Source organism: Coloeus monedula, assembly GCF_965178545.1.
Source record: "Coloeus monedula genome assembly, chromosome: 5".
Taxonomy (NCBI): Eukaryota; Metazoa; Chordata; class Aves; order Passeriformes; family Corvidae; genus Coloeus; species Coloeus monedula.
Window position 1 is genome coordinate 157,696 of NC_138785.1, and position 14,419 is coordinate 172,114.

Consider the following 14,419-nt stretch of genomic DNA (forward strand, 5'->3'; position numbering starts at 1 on the left):
GGAAACAGAGGCAGGAGGATAAACAGGGAAAATGCTTTGCTCTAAAAGGCCATCCCTCGCGCTAATTACTGGTCACGAGAGCAGGAGAATGGGTTTGGTGGAGTTCGGTTCGGCTGAACAGGGCTCGGTTCGGCTCGGCTTCGCACCAAGGACTGGTCTCATGTGAAATGTGACTCGGCCACCCCCTCTCCAAGCCGGGCCTCTCTGACAGCAGCGGCCGTTCCGGAGCGGGGAGAGCTGGGATCGCTTCTCACCGAGAACGATCAGGGACCAAGCCTGGGTGCCGCTGTGGGGTGCCGCACGGACCGTGGTGGGAGCCCTACAGGACACGGGGCCGGGGACGGGAGGGGCTGTTCCCCTCGGCCGCCGCGCTGGGCCCCGCCGCGGGCAGCGGCTGAGAAGGGCCGCGGGTGCGGCACCTCAGCCCTGGCCCGGCCGCGCTCGGCAGGCGGGTGCGGGCCCGGCCGCGTCCGGCGTTCGAACCGCGCAGCGAGTGCCGGACGAGCTCCGCGCCGCTCTAACTCAGAAAGCGCCGCCGTGGGGTCCGCAGCAGCGGCTGTGATTCGGCAGAATGCGCTATGGGGCTGCTCTAGGGGCGCTTTCCACAGTACCGGGTTGGCTTTGGCGGGATGCGCCGTAGGGGCGCTCCCTGCAGCACCCATCTGATCTCGGCAGGATTCGCTCTAGGGACACTATAGGGGCGCTCCAGGGGCACTCTAGGGACGCTCCAGGGGCACTACAAGGAGGCTCTAGGGGCACTCTAGGGGTACTCTAGGGACGCTCCAGGGGCACTCTAGGGACGCTCTACGGGCACTATAGGGACGCTCCAGGGGCGCTCCAGGGCGCTCCCCGCAGTAGCGGTGCCAGTCCCGCAGGGGCCGCAGCTGCGCTCGGGGCGCCGGGCGGGGGCGGAGCGGCGGTACCGAGGCCCCGCCCGGGGCATGCGCAGTGCGCGCCCCGCGGCCTTTTCCCGGCGGGACGGCGGGGCCCTGACGGGAGCTGCGGTTCCCGCGGTTCCCGGGGCGGGGTCCGGGCTGTGGCGAGGAGCCGGACGCTGCCCGGGCGGGTGGTCGGGGCTGCCGCTTGGGGCAGGGGAGCCGCCGCTGGCGAAGGGGCCGGGCTGGGGCTCCTGTGCCGGGAGCCGGTTTGCGCCCCCCGGCAGCGCTGTGCGCGCGGAGAGACCTCGGGACGTGTGCGGGGATGGACGAGGCGTTCCGGAGCTCGGGCCCGGGGTGAGTACGAGCTCTCCCACCTCGGGGCTGTGCCGGCCTGCGGCTCCCGGCCGGGATGGCAGGAGCGGCCGTGCCGGGGCCGTGCCGGGAGCTCGGGGCTGCCCCCGGGCCGGGGCCTGTCCCGCAGGAAAGCGTGACGTGGTAGAGAAGGGAGCCAGGCGGTGCTCTGGAACTTGGAACCCGCACCAGTGTTTTCCAGATGTACTCGCAGAGATTCGGCCGTGGGGAAGCTGCAGAGAAGGCTGCCCGGCACAGCTCCCCCGAATGGGCCTTCCCCGACTGAGCTCTCCCGGAGGACGGGGCACTTGCAGCCGCCTGGTCCTTGCCGTGAAATTCGGTAAGTCTGGGGAAAGGCTTCCTGACGGTCCCGGTGTCCCAGCAAGCTGTGCCTCGTTGTCCAGGGGCCCTGCCCGGGCAGCCCGGCTCGGCACAGCTCGGTTCCTGCTGCCGGGCTCAGCGGGGGGAGGCAGAGCCACCAAACTGCGCGTCAGGCTGGGAAGGGGCAGGCGGGGGGAAGGAGAGGAGGCAAAGCCTCTCCACCGGCCCCGGGCCCCGCCTGCCCGGGACAGGCTTCTGAGAGGCCCCGGCGGCTCTTGTTCGCCCGGAAAGCCGCGGCCGTCGGGGGCTCGGGGGGGTGACCCGGGCCCTGCAGCACCGCAGGGAAAAGGGGGGAGCACGGGGCGGGTGGTGACCCACGGGGGGCGGCTGCAGTCCTTACAAGCGGCGTCTGCGCTCAGCGCTGCGTTTTGCTGCCTGCAGGGAGGGACCTGTGGTGTGGGTTGGGAGCTCGTGCTGGGGCAAGAGCTTCATCTTCCAAGAGGCAAAGCTGCAGCCTCTTCCTCACCAGGGACTGTCTCCATGCAGGACACAGGCCAGGGGACGGGCCGAGGGGCTCAGCCTGGGACGCGGCCCCAGCAGGAGCGGCCCTGGGCACCCTGGCGCGGGAGGATGAGCCCAGGTGAGGAGCGCGGCCCCGGCAGAGGCTGGCACGGGAGGAGGGAATGTCCGGTGAGTGCTCCGACCCGGGCAGCTCTGCCGTGCCCCTGGGGAAGGCGGCAGGATCGGGCGGGAAGGAAGGAATGGCCCAAATGCACAGGAGCTGAGGAAGTTGTGCCGTGCCGGCGGCTTCTGGCGCCGGCCCTGCTGGGCTGCAGCAGGTCAGGGCGGTGGCTGTGCCCCGCTCCTCCCTTGTGCCTGGCTGTTCCTCGGGAAGAAAAGGGTTGTGCTTGTGGTTTCTGGCTGTGCGGCACGTCCCGCTGCGCTGCGGTTTGGGGCCGCCCTGGCAGTGCTCCTGGACAGGGCCCTGGCTGCAGGGGGAGCGGGACAGGCGCTGGGATTCGGCTGTGCCCGGCGATTCTGGGAGCCGGGAGAAGGAGCTGCCCCGGAGCTGCCCGCGGGCGGCTTCTCCCCGCGCCCTCAGCAGCCGCCGCTTTGGCTTCTGGGCACGGACGGGCTGGGCACGATCCTGTCCCGCTCCCCCTCCCGGGGGGCTTCTGGTTGTTGCGGGCCCTCTGTGGCCGGTTTCACTGGGTGTTTAGCGTGGGCTCGGCTCAGCTGCGTTTGGTGTTTGGCCCTGTGGCGTGCTCAGGCTGGGCTCGATCGGCGTTTGTGCTGTGCCTGGCTCAGCGATGGGTATCAGGATGTGCAGCACGCTCCGTGGCTCCCCAGACCTGCTGCGGGGCGGGGCGGGGCGGGGGAAGGTGCTGGGCCGGGCCAGGCACAGCCCGCCCTCGGCCCCAGGATTGTTCGGTGGCTCGTTCCCGAAACGCCCCTCACTGAGCGGAGGGGTTGCAGCAATCTGCGCCTCCTCCTCTGCTCTTCTGGGCAGAAACGCGCGTTTTTTGGGCTGAGCCCTGAGCTCTCCCGTTGTCATTTCTCCCTCCCCTCCCCATCGTCGGCGGGCAGCGCCGGACAGCCCGTGCCGACAGCCCGGGGCAGCAGGGAGGGAAGGGTTGCCCCTGCCTGGGAGGGGGACGGGCATCTCCTCTGGGTTACGTGGGGCTCTGCTGGGCACCCTGACTGCTGAGCCCTTTTTGCAGAGACACAGGAGACGCTGCCGCAGCTGTCCGTCCCCAGGAGAGCTGGCGGCCCCGCCTCACGTCCGCTGCCGGCAGTGGGACTGGGAGAGGCCTCCACGCGGAGACTGGCGCGGCTCCGGTCCCCGATGGAAGAGGCTGGGCTCCCTGCTGCTCGGAGCTCCTCATCGGGGACGTCCGCGCCCGGCTCGGAATCCGGGCTGCCGTAATCGCGGCTCCGGCCACGAGACGTTCCTGCCGCTGCTGCAGGTAAGCTCAGCTCTCCCTCTCTCGGGGACGCCTGGTACAGCTCCAGCACGCTCTGGACAAGAGCTGTTCCTGCCTCTCACAGCTCCTGCTGAGGGACCCCCTGCTGCCTTCCTGCGCTCAGGATATTTGAGGACCCAGGCGATTTCTATTCCTTCTGTTTGTTTCACTTGCAGGTGATAGCCGGTCCAGCTTGCCGAAGCTCCGGCTCTGAGATGCGGCTTAATATTAACGCTGCTGCTTTTTGTTACAAGCCAATTTAAAGCTCCAGCTACTTGCAGTTATCTGGGCTTTTGGCCAAGTTGTAAATCACTCACTGTCATCAACTGCATATAACTATTAACTGTCATCGAGTTATTGTTTAAAGAGAAGTCATAACTGTTTTGGTGGTTGTACACAATAAACACTTGGACGTGGAAAAGGGGCTGGAAAGTGCTTTTCGCTCCTGAGACTATCTCGAACCCTTGAAACGGCCTGGTGCATGCCGGCGTCCCTGAGCTTGGGGACCAAGGCGACCGGACCCCTCCTCCGGAGAGGGTCCTCACCCCCAGCCCTCCCACCCAAAGTTCCAGCCCCGAACCCAAAGTTCCACCCCCCGGCCTCTGGTTTTGGGGCTGAAAACGGCCAGCGGGGCTGCTGTTTCCAAGGCTCCAAAAAGCGGCACTTAGTCATTTTTTTTCTGAGTCCCAGAAACACTGGACTGGACCTGCGTTTTCAAGAAAAGAAAATGCAGGACTTAGTTTTTTTTCTGAGCTTCAGAAAGGCATTGCCCACCCTCTGCTTCTGAGCCCCAAAAGCACAACACAGAGGTAGTTTCTTTCTCTGAACTGGCAAAAATGCAGCAGCCAGCCTGCAGCTTCAAGAGAAGAAAATGCAGGACTGGGGGGTTTTTTGAGCTTCACAAACACAGGGCTGTGCTTTTGGGACCCAAAATCATCGCCCCGAGCTTGGTTTCAAGGCCCAAAAATGCAGCACTCAGTCTCTGTGCTCAAAAGGTGAAAACACAAGACTTAGTTTCTGCTTTTAGAGCCAAACCCACAGGACTTAGTCCCGTTCTGAGCTCCAAGCCCAACCCCCTCAGCACGTTCCAAGCACCCAAAACACGGCACTTGCGAGTTAAGAGCCAGCACCGCAACGCTGCTCGGGACCCCGTGTGTGATGTAGTGGTGGGGAGCTGGACGGGAGCGTTGCCCACCCGCCGCCACCCCGTGTCCAGTTGACGGGAAGTGCTTGGGAACCGGGATGGAGGCACCCTCCCCGCACGGAGGGTGCCGTCCTGTGTCTCTGTGGGGCAGCGCTGGCAGACGTGGGGGGGGATCGCTTTATTCCAAGTTTCTTTCACGTGCGCACAGAACAACAGCTGCAACTCCTCCCGCCCGGCCCGCCCGGGAACACGGCCCGGCCGGGGACACCCGTTTGCGGGGCAACATCCCGCGCTCACACCCCAACCTCCTCCAGGGGCACCGTGCCCCCGAGCCCCCAAACACCTCCACCACGGGAACCCCCCTCAGCCGCCCCCGAACCTTCCTCCGGGAAAGCCTCCTCCGGGAAAAGCCCCGGGCGGCCGCCGCAGCAGCAGCAGCCGCCGCCCGCCCCAGCCCGTGCGGCCTCCGCGCCTCGCCCGGAGCCGCAGGAACCCCCGCGGCCGCCGCTGCCCGACCCGCGCCGGGAGCGGCAGGGCCCGCCCGCCCGAGCGGCGGGATGGGACCGTCCCCGCTTCCCCTCGGCCCCGGAACTCCCTGCCCGGCCCGGGGCAGCTCCTATGCCCACCGGCCCGGGGAGGCTCGGCCCGGGAACTGCCCCGGCCCCTGCCAAGGCTCCCGGCCCCTGCCAAGGCTCCCGGCCCCCGGTCCCGGCAAAGCTCCCGGCCCCGGCGAGGCTCGCAGCCCCGCCACCCCTCACCTGCTCCGGGCTGCAGCTGCCGCTGCCTCCGCGCCCAGCCCGGAACCGAAAAAAGACGCGAGGCCGCTGCCGCCGCTGCTTTTGTGGCCCCGCGCAGGCGCCACCGCCCCGGCCCCGCCCCCGCCTCGCTGCCGGTCCCGCCCGCCCCGTTACCGATCCAGCCCCAGCCCGGCCCCGCCCCGGAGCTCCCGGAACAGCTGTGCGGGCGCCCCGCCTTCACCGTCCGGGGCTCTGGACGAGAATCCGAGCCCGCTGCTGCCCCGGGAGAGGCGGGGGCCGCGCTCCCGCCGCTCAGCGCCCCGAAAGCGGCGGCGCCGCCCCCGCTGCCGGAGCCTCCCCGGGGAAGCCGCCAGGCCGCGGCCCCGGCGATCGCTTCGTTCGGCAGCCGCGGGGAGCCCGGCCGAAGGCAGCGAGCGGCGCCGAGCTCGGCCGAACCGAGCCGAACCGAGCTGAGCTCGGCCGAAGGCAGCGAGCGGCGCCGAGTTGGGCCGAACCGAGCCGAGTTCGGCCGAGGGCAGCGAGCGGCGCCGAATCGAGCCGAACCGAGCCGAGTTCAGCCGAAGGCAGCGAGCGGCACCGAGTTCAGCCGAACCGAGCCGAGTTCAGCCGAAGGCAGCGAGTGGCACCGAGTTGGGCCGAACCGAGCCGAACCGAGCCGAGTTCAGCCGAAGGCAGCGAGCGGCACCGAGTTCGGCCGAACCCAGCCGAGTTCGGCCGAAGGCAGCGAGTGGCACCGAGCTCGGCCGAACCGAGCCGAGTTCGGCCGAGTTCAGCCGAAGGCGGCGAGCGGCGCCGAGTTGGGCCGAACCGAGCCGAACCGAGCCGAGCTCTGCCGAAGGCAGCGAGTGGCACCGAGTTCGGCCGAACCGTGACGAATCGAGCCGACTTCAGCCGAAGGCAGCGAGCGGCGCCGAGCTCAGCCGAACCGAGCCGAACCGAGCCGAGTTCAGCCGAAGGCAGCGAGTGGCACCGAGTTGGGCCGAACCGAGCCGAGCTCGTCCGAAGGCAGCGAGCGGCGCCGAGTTGGGCCGAACCGAGCCGAGCTCGGCCGAAGGAAGCGAGCGGCGCCGAGTTGGGCCGAACCGAGCCGAGCTCGGCAGAAGGAAGCGAGCGGCGCCGAGTTCGGCCGAACCGAGCCGAACCGAGCCGAGTTCAGCCGAAGGCAGCGAGCGGCACCGAGTTCGGCCGAACCGAGCCGAGCTCGGCCGAAGGCAGCGAGCGGCGCCGAGTTCAGCCGAACCGAGCCGAGTTCAGCCGAAGGCAGCGAGCGGCACCGAGCTCGGCCGAACCGAGCCGAACCGAGCCGAGTTCAGCCGAAGGCAGCGAGCGGCACCGAGTTCGGCCGAACCGAGCCGAACCGAGCCGAGCTCGGCCGAAGGCAGCGAGTGGCACCGAGTTCGGCCGAACCGAGCCGAGTTCAGCCGAAGGCAGCGAGTGGCGCCGAGTTGGCCGAACCGAGCCGAACCGAGCCGAGCTCGGCCGAAGGCAGCGAGCGGCACCGAGTTTGGCCGAACCGAACCGAGTTCAGCCGAAGGCAGCGAGTGGCACCGAGTTCGGCCGAACCGAGCCGAACCGAGCCGAGCCCGGCCGAAGGCAGCGAGTGGCACCGAGGTGAGCCGAACCGAGCCGAACCGAGCCCAGCTCGGCCGAAGGCAGCGAGTGGCACCGAGTTCGGCCGAACCGTGACGAACCGAGCCGAGTTCAACCGAAGGCAGCGAGCGGAGCCGAGTTCGGCCGAACCGAGCCGAACCGAGCCGAGCTCGTTCGAAGGCAGCGAGCGGCATCGAGCACGGCCGAACCGAGCCGAGTTCAGCCGAAAACAAAGCTTACGGGTCAGGGATGGTTTGTTAAAGCTCCGTTAAGGAATACAGTAAAGGGAGGGACATGAGAGAAGTAGGGAAAAGCGGATTTACTGCAGGGTAAAGAGGAACCAAAGCAGTTTTGGGGTATGAAGTTCAGCGGGCTGAAACAGCGAGGGCAAGGCAAGAGGGAAACAGAGGCAGGAGGATAAACAGGGAAAATGCTTTGCTCTAAAAGGCCATCCCTCGCGCTAATTACTGGTCACGAGAGCAGGAGAATGGGTTTGGTGGAGTTCGGTTCGGCTGAACTCGGCTCGGTTCGGCTCGGTTCGGCCGAACTCGGTGCCACTCGCTGCCTTCGGCTGAACTCGGCTCGGTTCGGCCGAACTCGGTGCCACTCGCTGCCTTCGGCTGAACTCGGCTCGGTTCGGCCAACTCGGCGCCGCTCGCTGCCTTCGGCTGAACTCGGCTCGGTTCGGCTCGGTTCGGCCGAACTCGGCTCCGCTCGCTGCCTTCGGCTGAACTCGGCTCGATTCGTCACGGTTCGGCCCAACTCGGTGCCACTCGCTGCCTTCGGCTGAACTCGGCTCGGTTCGGCCGAACTCGGCGCCGCTCGCTGCCTTCGGCTGAACTCGGCTCGGTTCGGCTCGGTTCGGCCGAGCTCGGTGCCACTCGCTGCCTTCGGCCGAGCTCGGCTCGGTTCGGCCAACTCGGTGCCGCTCGCTGCCTTCGGCTGAACTCGGCTCGGTTCGGCTCGGTTCGGCCGAACTCGGTGCCGCTCGCTGCCTTCGGCTGAAGTCGGCTCGGTTCGGCCCAACTCGGTGCCACTCGCTGCCTTCGGCTGAACTCGGCTCGGTTCGGCTCGGTTCGGCCGAACTCGGTGCCACTCGCTGCCTTCGGCCGAAGTCGGCTCGGTTCGGCTCGGTTCGGCCGAACTCGGCGCCGCTCGCTTCCTTCTGCCGAGCTCGGCTCGGTTCGGCTCGGTTCGGCCCAACTCGGTGCCGCTCGCTGCCTTCGGTGAAGACGGCTCGGTTCGGCCCAACTCGGTGCCGCTCGCTGCCTTCGGCCGAACTCGGCTCGCTTCGGCTCGGTTCGGCCCAACTCGGCGCCGCTCGCTGCCTTCGGCAGAACTCGGCTCGGTTCGTCACGGTTCGGCCGAACTCGGTGCCACTCGCTGCCTTCGGCTGAACTCGGCTCGGTTCGTCACGGTTCGGCCCAACTCGGTGCCGCTCGCTGCCTTCGGCTGAACTCGGCTCGGTTCGGCTCGGTTCGGCCAACTCGGCGCCGCTCGCTGCCTTCGGACGAGCTCGGCTCGGTTCGGCCGAACTCGGCGCCGCTCGCTGCCTTCGGCCGAGCTCGGCTCGGTTCGGCCGAACTCGGTGCCACTCGCTGCCTTCGGTTGAACTCGGCTCGGTTCGGCTCGATTCGGCGCCGCTCGCTGCCCTCGGCCGAACTCGGCTCGGTTCGGCCCAACTCGGCGCCGCTCGCTGCCTTCGGCCGAGCTCGGCTCGGTTCGGCTCGGTTCGGCCGAGCTCGGCGCCGCTCGCTGCCTTCGGCCGGGCTCCCCGCGGCTGCCGAACGAAGCGATCGCCGGGGCCGCGGCCTGGCGGCTTCCCCGGGGAGGCTCCGGCAGCGGGGGCGGCGCCGCCGCTTTCGGGGCGCTGAGCGGCGGGAGCGCGGCCCCCGCCTCTCCCGGGGCAGCAGCGGGCTCGGATTCTCGTCCAGAGCCCCGGACGGTGAAGGCGGGGCGCCCGCACAGCTGTTCCGGGAGCTCCGGGGCGGGGCCGGGCTGGGGCTGGATCGGTAACGGGGCGGGCGGGACCGGCAGCGAGGCGGGGGCGGGGCCGGGGCGGTGGCGCCTGCGCGGGGCCACAAAAGCAGCGGCGGCAGCGGCCTCGCGTCTTTTTTCGGTTCCGGGCTGGGCGCGGAGGCAGCGGCAGCTGCAGCCCGGAGCAGGTGAGGGGTGGCGGGGCTGCGAGCCTCGCCGGGGCCGGGAGCTTTGCCGGGACCGGGGGCCGGGAGCCTTGGCAGGGGCCGGGAGCCTTGGCAGGGGCCGGGGCAGTTCCCGGGCCGAGCCTCCCCGGGCCGGTGGGCATAGGAGCTGCCCCGGGCCGGGCAGGGAGTTCCGGGGCCGAGGGGAAGCGGGGACGGTCCCATCCCGCCGCTCGGGCGGGCGGGCCCTGCCGCTCCCGGTGCGGGTCGGGCAGCGGCGGCCGCGGGGGTTCCTGCGGCTCCGGGCGAGGCGCGGAGGCCGCACGGGCTGGGGCGGGCGGCGGCTGCTGCTGCTGCTGCGGCGGCCGCCCGGGGCTTTTCCCGGAGGAGGCTTTCCCGGAGGAAGGTTCGGGGGCGGCTGAGGGGGGTTCCCGTGGTGGAGGTGTTTGGGGGCTCGGGGGCACGGTGCCCCTGGAGGAGGTTGGGGTGTGAGCGCGGGATGTTGCCCCGCAAACGGGTGTCCCCGGCCGGGCCGTGTTCCCGGGCGGGCCGGGCGGGAGGAGTTGCAGCTGTTGTTCTGTGCGCACGTGAAAGAAACTTGGAATAAAGCGATCCCCCCCCACGTCTGCCAGCGCTGCCCCACAGAGACACAGGACGGCACCCTCCGTGCGGGGAGGGTGCCTCCATCCCGGTTCCCAAGCACTTCCCGTCAACTGGACACGGGGTGGCGGCGGGTGGGCAACGCTCCCGTCCAGCTCCCCACCACTACATCACACACGGGGTCCCGAGCAGCGTTGCGGTGCTGGCTCTTAACTCGCAAGTGCCGTGTTTTGGGTGCTTGGAACGTGCTGAGGGGGTTGGGCTTGGAGCTCAGAACGGGACTAAGTCCTGTGGGTTTGGCTCTAAAAGCAGAAACTAAGTCTTGTGTTTTCACCTTTTGAGCACAGAGACTGAGTGCTGCATTTTTGGGCCTTGAAACCAAGCTCGGGGCGATGATTTTGGGTCCCAAAAGCACAGCCCTGTGTTTGTGAAGCTCAAAAAACCCCCCAGTCCTGCATTTTCTTCTCTTGAAGCTGCAGGCTGGCTGCTGCATTTTTGCCAGTTCAGAGAAAGAAACTACCTCTGTGTTGTGCTTTTGGGGCTCAGAAGCAGAGGGTGGGCAATGCCTTTCTGAAGCTCAGAAAAAAAACTAAGTCCTGCATTTTCTTTTCTTGAAAACGCAGGTCCAGTCCAGTGTTTCTGGGACTCAGAAAAAAAATGACTAAGTGCCGCTTTTTGGAGCCTTGGAAACAGCAGCCCCGCTGGCCGTTTTCAGCCCCAAAACCAGAGGCCGGGGGGTGGAACTTTGGGTTCGGGGCTGGAACTTTGGGTGGGAGGGCTGGGGGTGAGGACCCTCTCCGGAGGAGGGGTCCGGTCGCCTTGGTCCCCAAGCTCAGGGACGCCGGCATGCACCAGGCCGTTTCAAGGGTTCGAGATAGTCTCAGGAGCGAAAAGCACTTTCCAGCCCCTTTTCCACGTCCAAGTGTTTATTGTGTACAACCACCAAAACAGTTATGACTTCTCTTTAAACAATAACTCGATGACAGTTAATAGTTATATGCAGTTGATGACAGTGAGTGATTTACAACTTGGCCAAAAGCCCAGATAACTGCAAGTAGCTGGAGCTTTAAATTGGCTTGTAACAAAAAGCAGCAGCGTTAATATTAAGCCGCATCTCAGAGCCGGAGCTTCGGCAAGCTGGACCGGCTATCACCTGCAAGTGAAACAAACAGAAGGAATAGAAATCGCCTGGGTCCTCAAATATCCTGAGCGCAGGAAGGCAGCAGGGGGTCCCTCAGCAGGAGCTGTGAGAGGCAGGAACAGCTCTTGTCCAGAGCGTGCTGGAGCTGTACCAGGCGTCCCCGAGAGAGGGAGAGCTGAGCTTACCTGCAGCAGCGGCAGGAACGTCTCGTGGCCGGAGCCGCGATTACGGCAGCCCGGATTCCGAGCCGGGCGCGGACGTCCCCGATGAGGAGCTCCGAGCAGCAGGGAGCCCAGCCTCTTCCATCGGGGACCGGAGCCGCGCCAGTCTCCGCGTGGAGGCCTCTCCCAGTCCCACTGCCGGCAGCGGACGTGAGGCGGGGCCGCCAGCTCTCCTGGGGACGGACAGCTGCGGCAGCGTCTCCTGTGTCTCTGCAAAAAGGGCTCAGCAGTCAGGGTGCCCAGCAGAGCCCCACGTAACCCAGAGGAGATGCCCGTCCCCCTCCCAGGCAGGGGCAACCCTTCCCTCCCTGCTGCCCCGGGCTGTCGGCACGGGCTGTCCGGCGCTGCCCGCCGCCGATGGGGAGGGGAGGGAGAAATGACAACGGGAGAGCTCAGGGCTCAGCCCAAAAAACGCGCGTTTCTGCCCAGAAGAGCAGAGGAGGAGGCGCAGATTGCTGCAACCCCTCCGCTCAGTGAGGGGCGTTTCGGGAACGAGCCACCGAACAATCCTGGGGCCGAGGGCGGGCTGTGCCTGGCCCGGCCCAGCACCTTCCCCCGCCCCGCCCCGCCCCGCAGCAGGTCTGGGGAGCCACGGAGCGTGCTGCACATCCTGATACCCATCGCTGAGCCAGGCACAGCACAAACGCCGATCGAGCCCAGCCTGAGCACGCCACAGGGCCAAACACCAAACGCAGCTGAGCCGAGCCCACGCTAAACACCCAGTGAAACCGGCCACAGAGGGCCCGCAACAACCAGAAGCCCCCCGGGAGGGGGAGCGGGACAGGATCGTGCCCAGCCCGTCCGTGCCCAGAAGCCAAAGCGGCGGCTGCTGAGGGCGCGGGGAGAAGCCGCCCGCGGGCAGCTCCGGGGCAGCTCCTTCTCCCGGCTCCCAGAATCGCCGGGCACAGCCGAATCCCAGCGCCTGTCCCGCTCCCCCTGCAGCCAGGGCCCTGTCCAGGAGCACTGCCAGGGCGGCCCCAAACCGCAGCGCAGCGGGACGTGCCGCACAGCCAGAAACCACAAGCACAACCCTTTTCTTCCCGAGGAACAGCCAGGCACAAGGGAGGAGCGGGGCACAGCCACCGCCCTGACCTGCTGCAGCCCAGCAGGGCCGGCGCCAGAAGCCGCCGGCACGGCACAACTTCCTCAGCTCCTGTGCATTTGGGCCATTCCTTCCTTCCCGCCCGATCCTGCCGCCTTCCCCAGGGGCACGGCAGAGCTGCCCGGGTCGGAGCACTCACCGGACATTCCCTCCTCCCGTGCCAGCCTCTGCCGGGGCCGCGCTCCTCACCTGGGCTCATCCTCCCGCGCCAGGGTGCCCAGGGCCGCTCCTGCTGGGGCCGCGTCCCAGGCTGAGCCCCTCGGCCCGTCCCCTGGCCTGTGTCCTGCATGGAGACAGTCCCTGGTGAGGAAGAGGCTGCAGCTTTGCCTCTTGGAAGATGAAGCTCTTGCCCCAGCACGAGCTCCCAACCCACACCACAGGTCCCTCCCTGCAGGCAGCAAAACGCAGCGCTGAGCGCAGACGCCGCTTGTAAGGACTGCAGCCGCCCCCCGTGGGTCACCACCCGCCCCGTGCTCCCCCCTTTTCCCTGCGGTGCTGCAGGGCCCGGGTCACCCCCCCGAGCCCCCGACGGCCGCGGCTTTCCGGGCGAACAAGAGCCGCCGGGGCCTCTCAGAAGCCTGGCCCGGGCAGGCGGGGCCCGGGGCCGGTGGAGAGGCTTTGCCTCCTCTCCTTCCCCCCGCCTGCCCCTTCCCAGCCTGACGCGCAGTTTGGTGGCTCTGCCTCCCCCCGCTGAGCCCGGCAGCAGGAACCGAGCTGTGCCGAGCCGGGCTGCCCGGGCAGGGCCCCTGGACAACGAGGCACAGCTTGCTGGGACACAGGGACCGTCAGGAAGCCTTTCCCCAGACTTACCGAATTTCACGGCAAGGACCAGGCGGCTGCAAGTGCCCCGTCCTCCGGGAGAGCTCAGTCGGGGAAGGCCCATTCGGGGGAGCTGTGCCGGGCAGCCTTCTCTGCAGCTTCCCCACGGCCGAATCTCTGCGAGTACATCTGGAAAACACTGGTGCGGGTTCCAAGTTCCAGAGCACCGCCTGGCTCCCTTCTCTACCACGTCACGCTTTCCTGCGGGACAGGCCCCGGCCCGGGGGCAGCCCCGAGCTCCCGGCACGGCCCCGGCACGGCCGCTCCTGCCATCCCGGCCGGGAGCCGCAGGCCGGCACAGCCCCGAGGTGGGAGAGCTCGTACTCACCCCGGGCCCGAGCTCCGGAACGCCTCGTCCATCCCCGCACACGTCCCGAGGTCTCTCCGCGCGCACAGCGCTGCCGGGGGACGCAAACCGGCTCCCGGCACAGGAGCCCCAGCCCGGCCCCTTCGCCAGCGGCGGCTCCCCTGCCCCAAGCGGCAGCCCCGACCACCCGCCCGGGCAGCGTCCGGCTCCTCGCCACAGCCCGGACCCCGCCCCGGGAACCGCGGGAACCGCAGCTCCCGTCAGGGCCCCGCCGTCCCGCCGGGAAAAGGCCGCGGGGCGCGCACTGCGCATGCCCCGGGCGGGGCCTCGGTACCGCCGCTCCGCCCCCGCCCGGCGCCCCGAGCGCAGCTGCGGCCCCTGCGGGACTGGCACCGCTACTGCGGGGAGCGCCCTGGAGCGCCCCTGGAGCGCCCCTATAGTGCCCGTAGAGCGTCCCTAGAGTGCCCCTGGAGCGTCCCTAGAGCGTCCCTAGAGTGCCCCTAGAGCGCTTGCTGCACCTGCTGTGAGGGACACTGAGTGTCCCGCCCCCAGCCCCGCAATGCTCCAGGAGCGGCTTTGGCAGAGCTCCCGTGCTCTGCGCCTGCCCTGACAGGCTCGTGTTTCTTCTCTTTGCTGAGGAGGGGATCTGAGCCACAGAGGCTACTTGGTCCTGGTCAGGCAAACAGTGACCCGCTCCATCCCAGACAGATTTCCCTCATGTGCGCTCCAGGCAGAGCACACCCCCTCCTTGCCGGCTGCTGGCAGGGCACGGTGGCCAGGAGGTGACACAAGAGCCAAGTTTGTGTCCTTGGTCCCTTAGGACAAATGTGGTGAGCACACGTTGCCCAGAGCAGCACTTGGGTAGCTGCGCTTTGGGACTTGCTGGCCATGAGGGCTGCAGGGCCCAAAGGGCTGCTGTGGGCGAGGGCTGGTGCTGCCGAGTCGTCAGCACTCCCTGCCGAATTCCAGCGCGTACTGAGGGCGGGATTCGCGCCGCCTCCAGCACCAGGCCGTCACGCGGCAAGGCGTTAAAGTGCCGGCAGCACTCGCCGCTCGCTCTTCTGACACAGCACCGGCTCTTT

The 14,419-nt window shown here is 68.1% G+C and overlaps 2 protein-coding genes across 11 annotated transcripts; one reads left to right on the forward strand and one right to left on the reverse strand.

Annotated features, from left to right (window-relative positions):
• Positions 1 to 966: 966 nt before the first annotated feature.
• On the forward strand, positions 967 to 3,919 carry LOC309573545 (uncharacterized protein). Of its 5 annotated transcripts, none has more exons than XR_014226437.1 (5): positions 967 to 1,232; positions 1,422 to 1,569; positions 2,097 to 2,240; positions 3,272 to 3,517; positions 3,691 to 3,919. XR_014226437.1 is itself a non-coding variant. In XM_082282589.1 (5 exons), exons 2-5 carry the CDS (start codon positions 1,497 to 1,499, stop codon positions 3,645 to 3,647), a joined length of 528 nt encoding a protein of 175 aa, XP_082138715.1. In that variant the 5' UTR covers positions 967 to 1,232; positions 1,422 to 1,496; the 3' UTR covers positions 3,648 to 3,919. The 5 variants fall into 5 exon arrangements, 4 of the variants coding, with proteins under 4 accessions (XP_082138715.1, XP_082138714.1, XP_082138716.1 ...); XM_082282589.1 differs by having other exon boundaries at positions 2,080 to 2,240; positions 3,600 to 3,919; XM_082282588.1 differs by having other exon boundaries at positions 2,080 to 2,240.
• Positions 3,920 to 10,671: 6,752 nt separating this feature from the next.
• On the reverse strand, positions 10,672 to 13,595 carry LOC309572902 (uncharacterized protein). Of its 6 annotated transcripts, none has more exons than XR_014226392.1 (5): positions 13,359 to 13,595; positions 13,022 to 13,169; positions 12,351 to 12,494; positions 11,074 to 11,319; positions 10,672 to 10,900 (listed from the first exon to the last, which is right to left on the reverse strand). XR_014226392.1 is itself a non-coding variant. In XM_082281441.1 (5 exons), the coding sequence occupies exons 1-5, from the start codon at positions 13,388 to 13,390 to the stop codon at positions 10,982 to 10,984; spliced, it is 513 nt and encodes a 170-aa protein (XP_082137567.1). In that variant the 5' UTR covers positions 13,391 to 13,595; the 3' UTR covers positions 10,672 to 10,981. The 6 variants fall into 6 exon arrangements, 5 of the variants coding, with proteins under 5 accessions (XP_082137567.1, XP_082137565.1, XP_082137564.1 ...); XM_082281441.1 differs by having other exon boundaries at positions 10,672 to 10,991; positions 12,401 to 12,487; positions 13,022 to 13,159; XM_082281439.1 differs by having other exon boundaries at positions 12,401 to 12,511; positions 13,022 to 13,159.
• Positions 13,596 to 14,419: the final 824 nt, after the last annotated feature.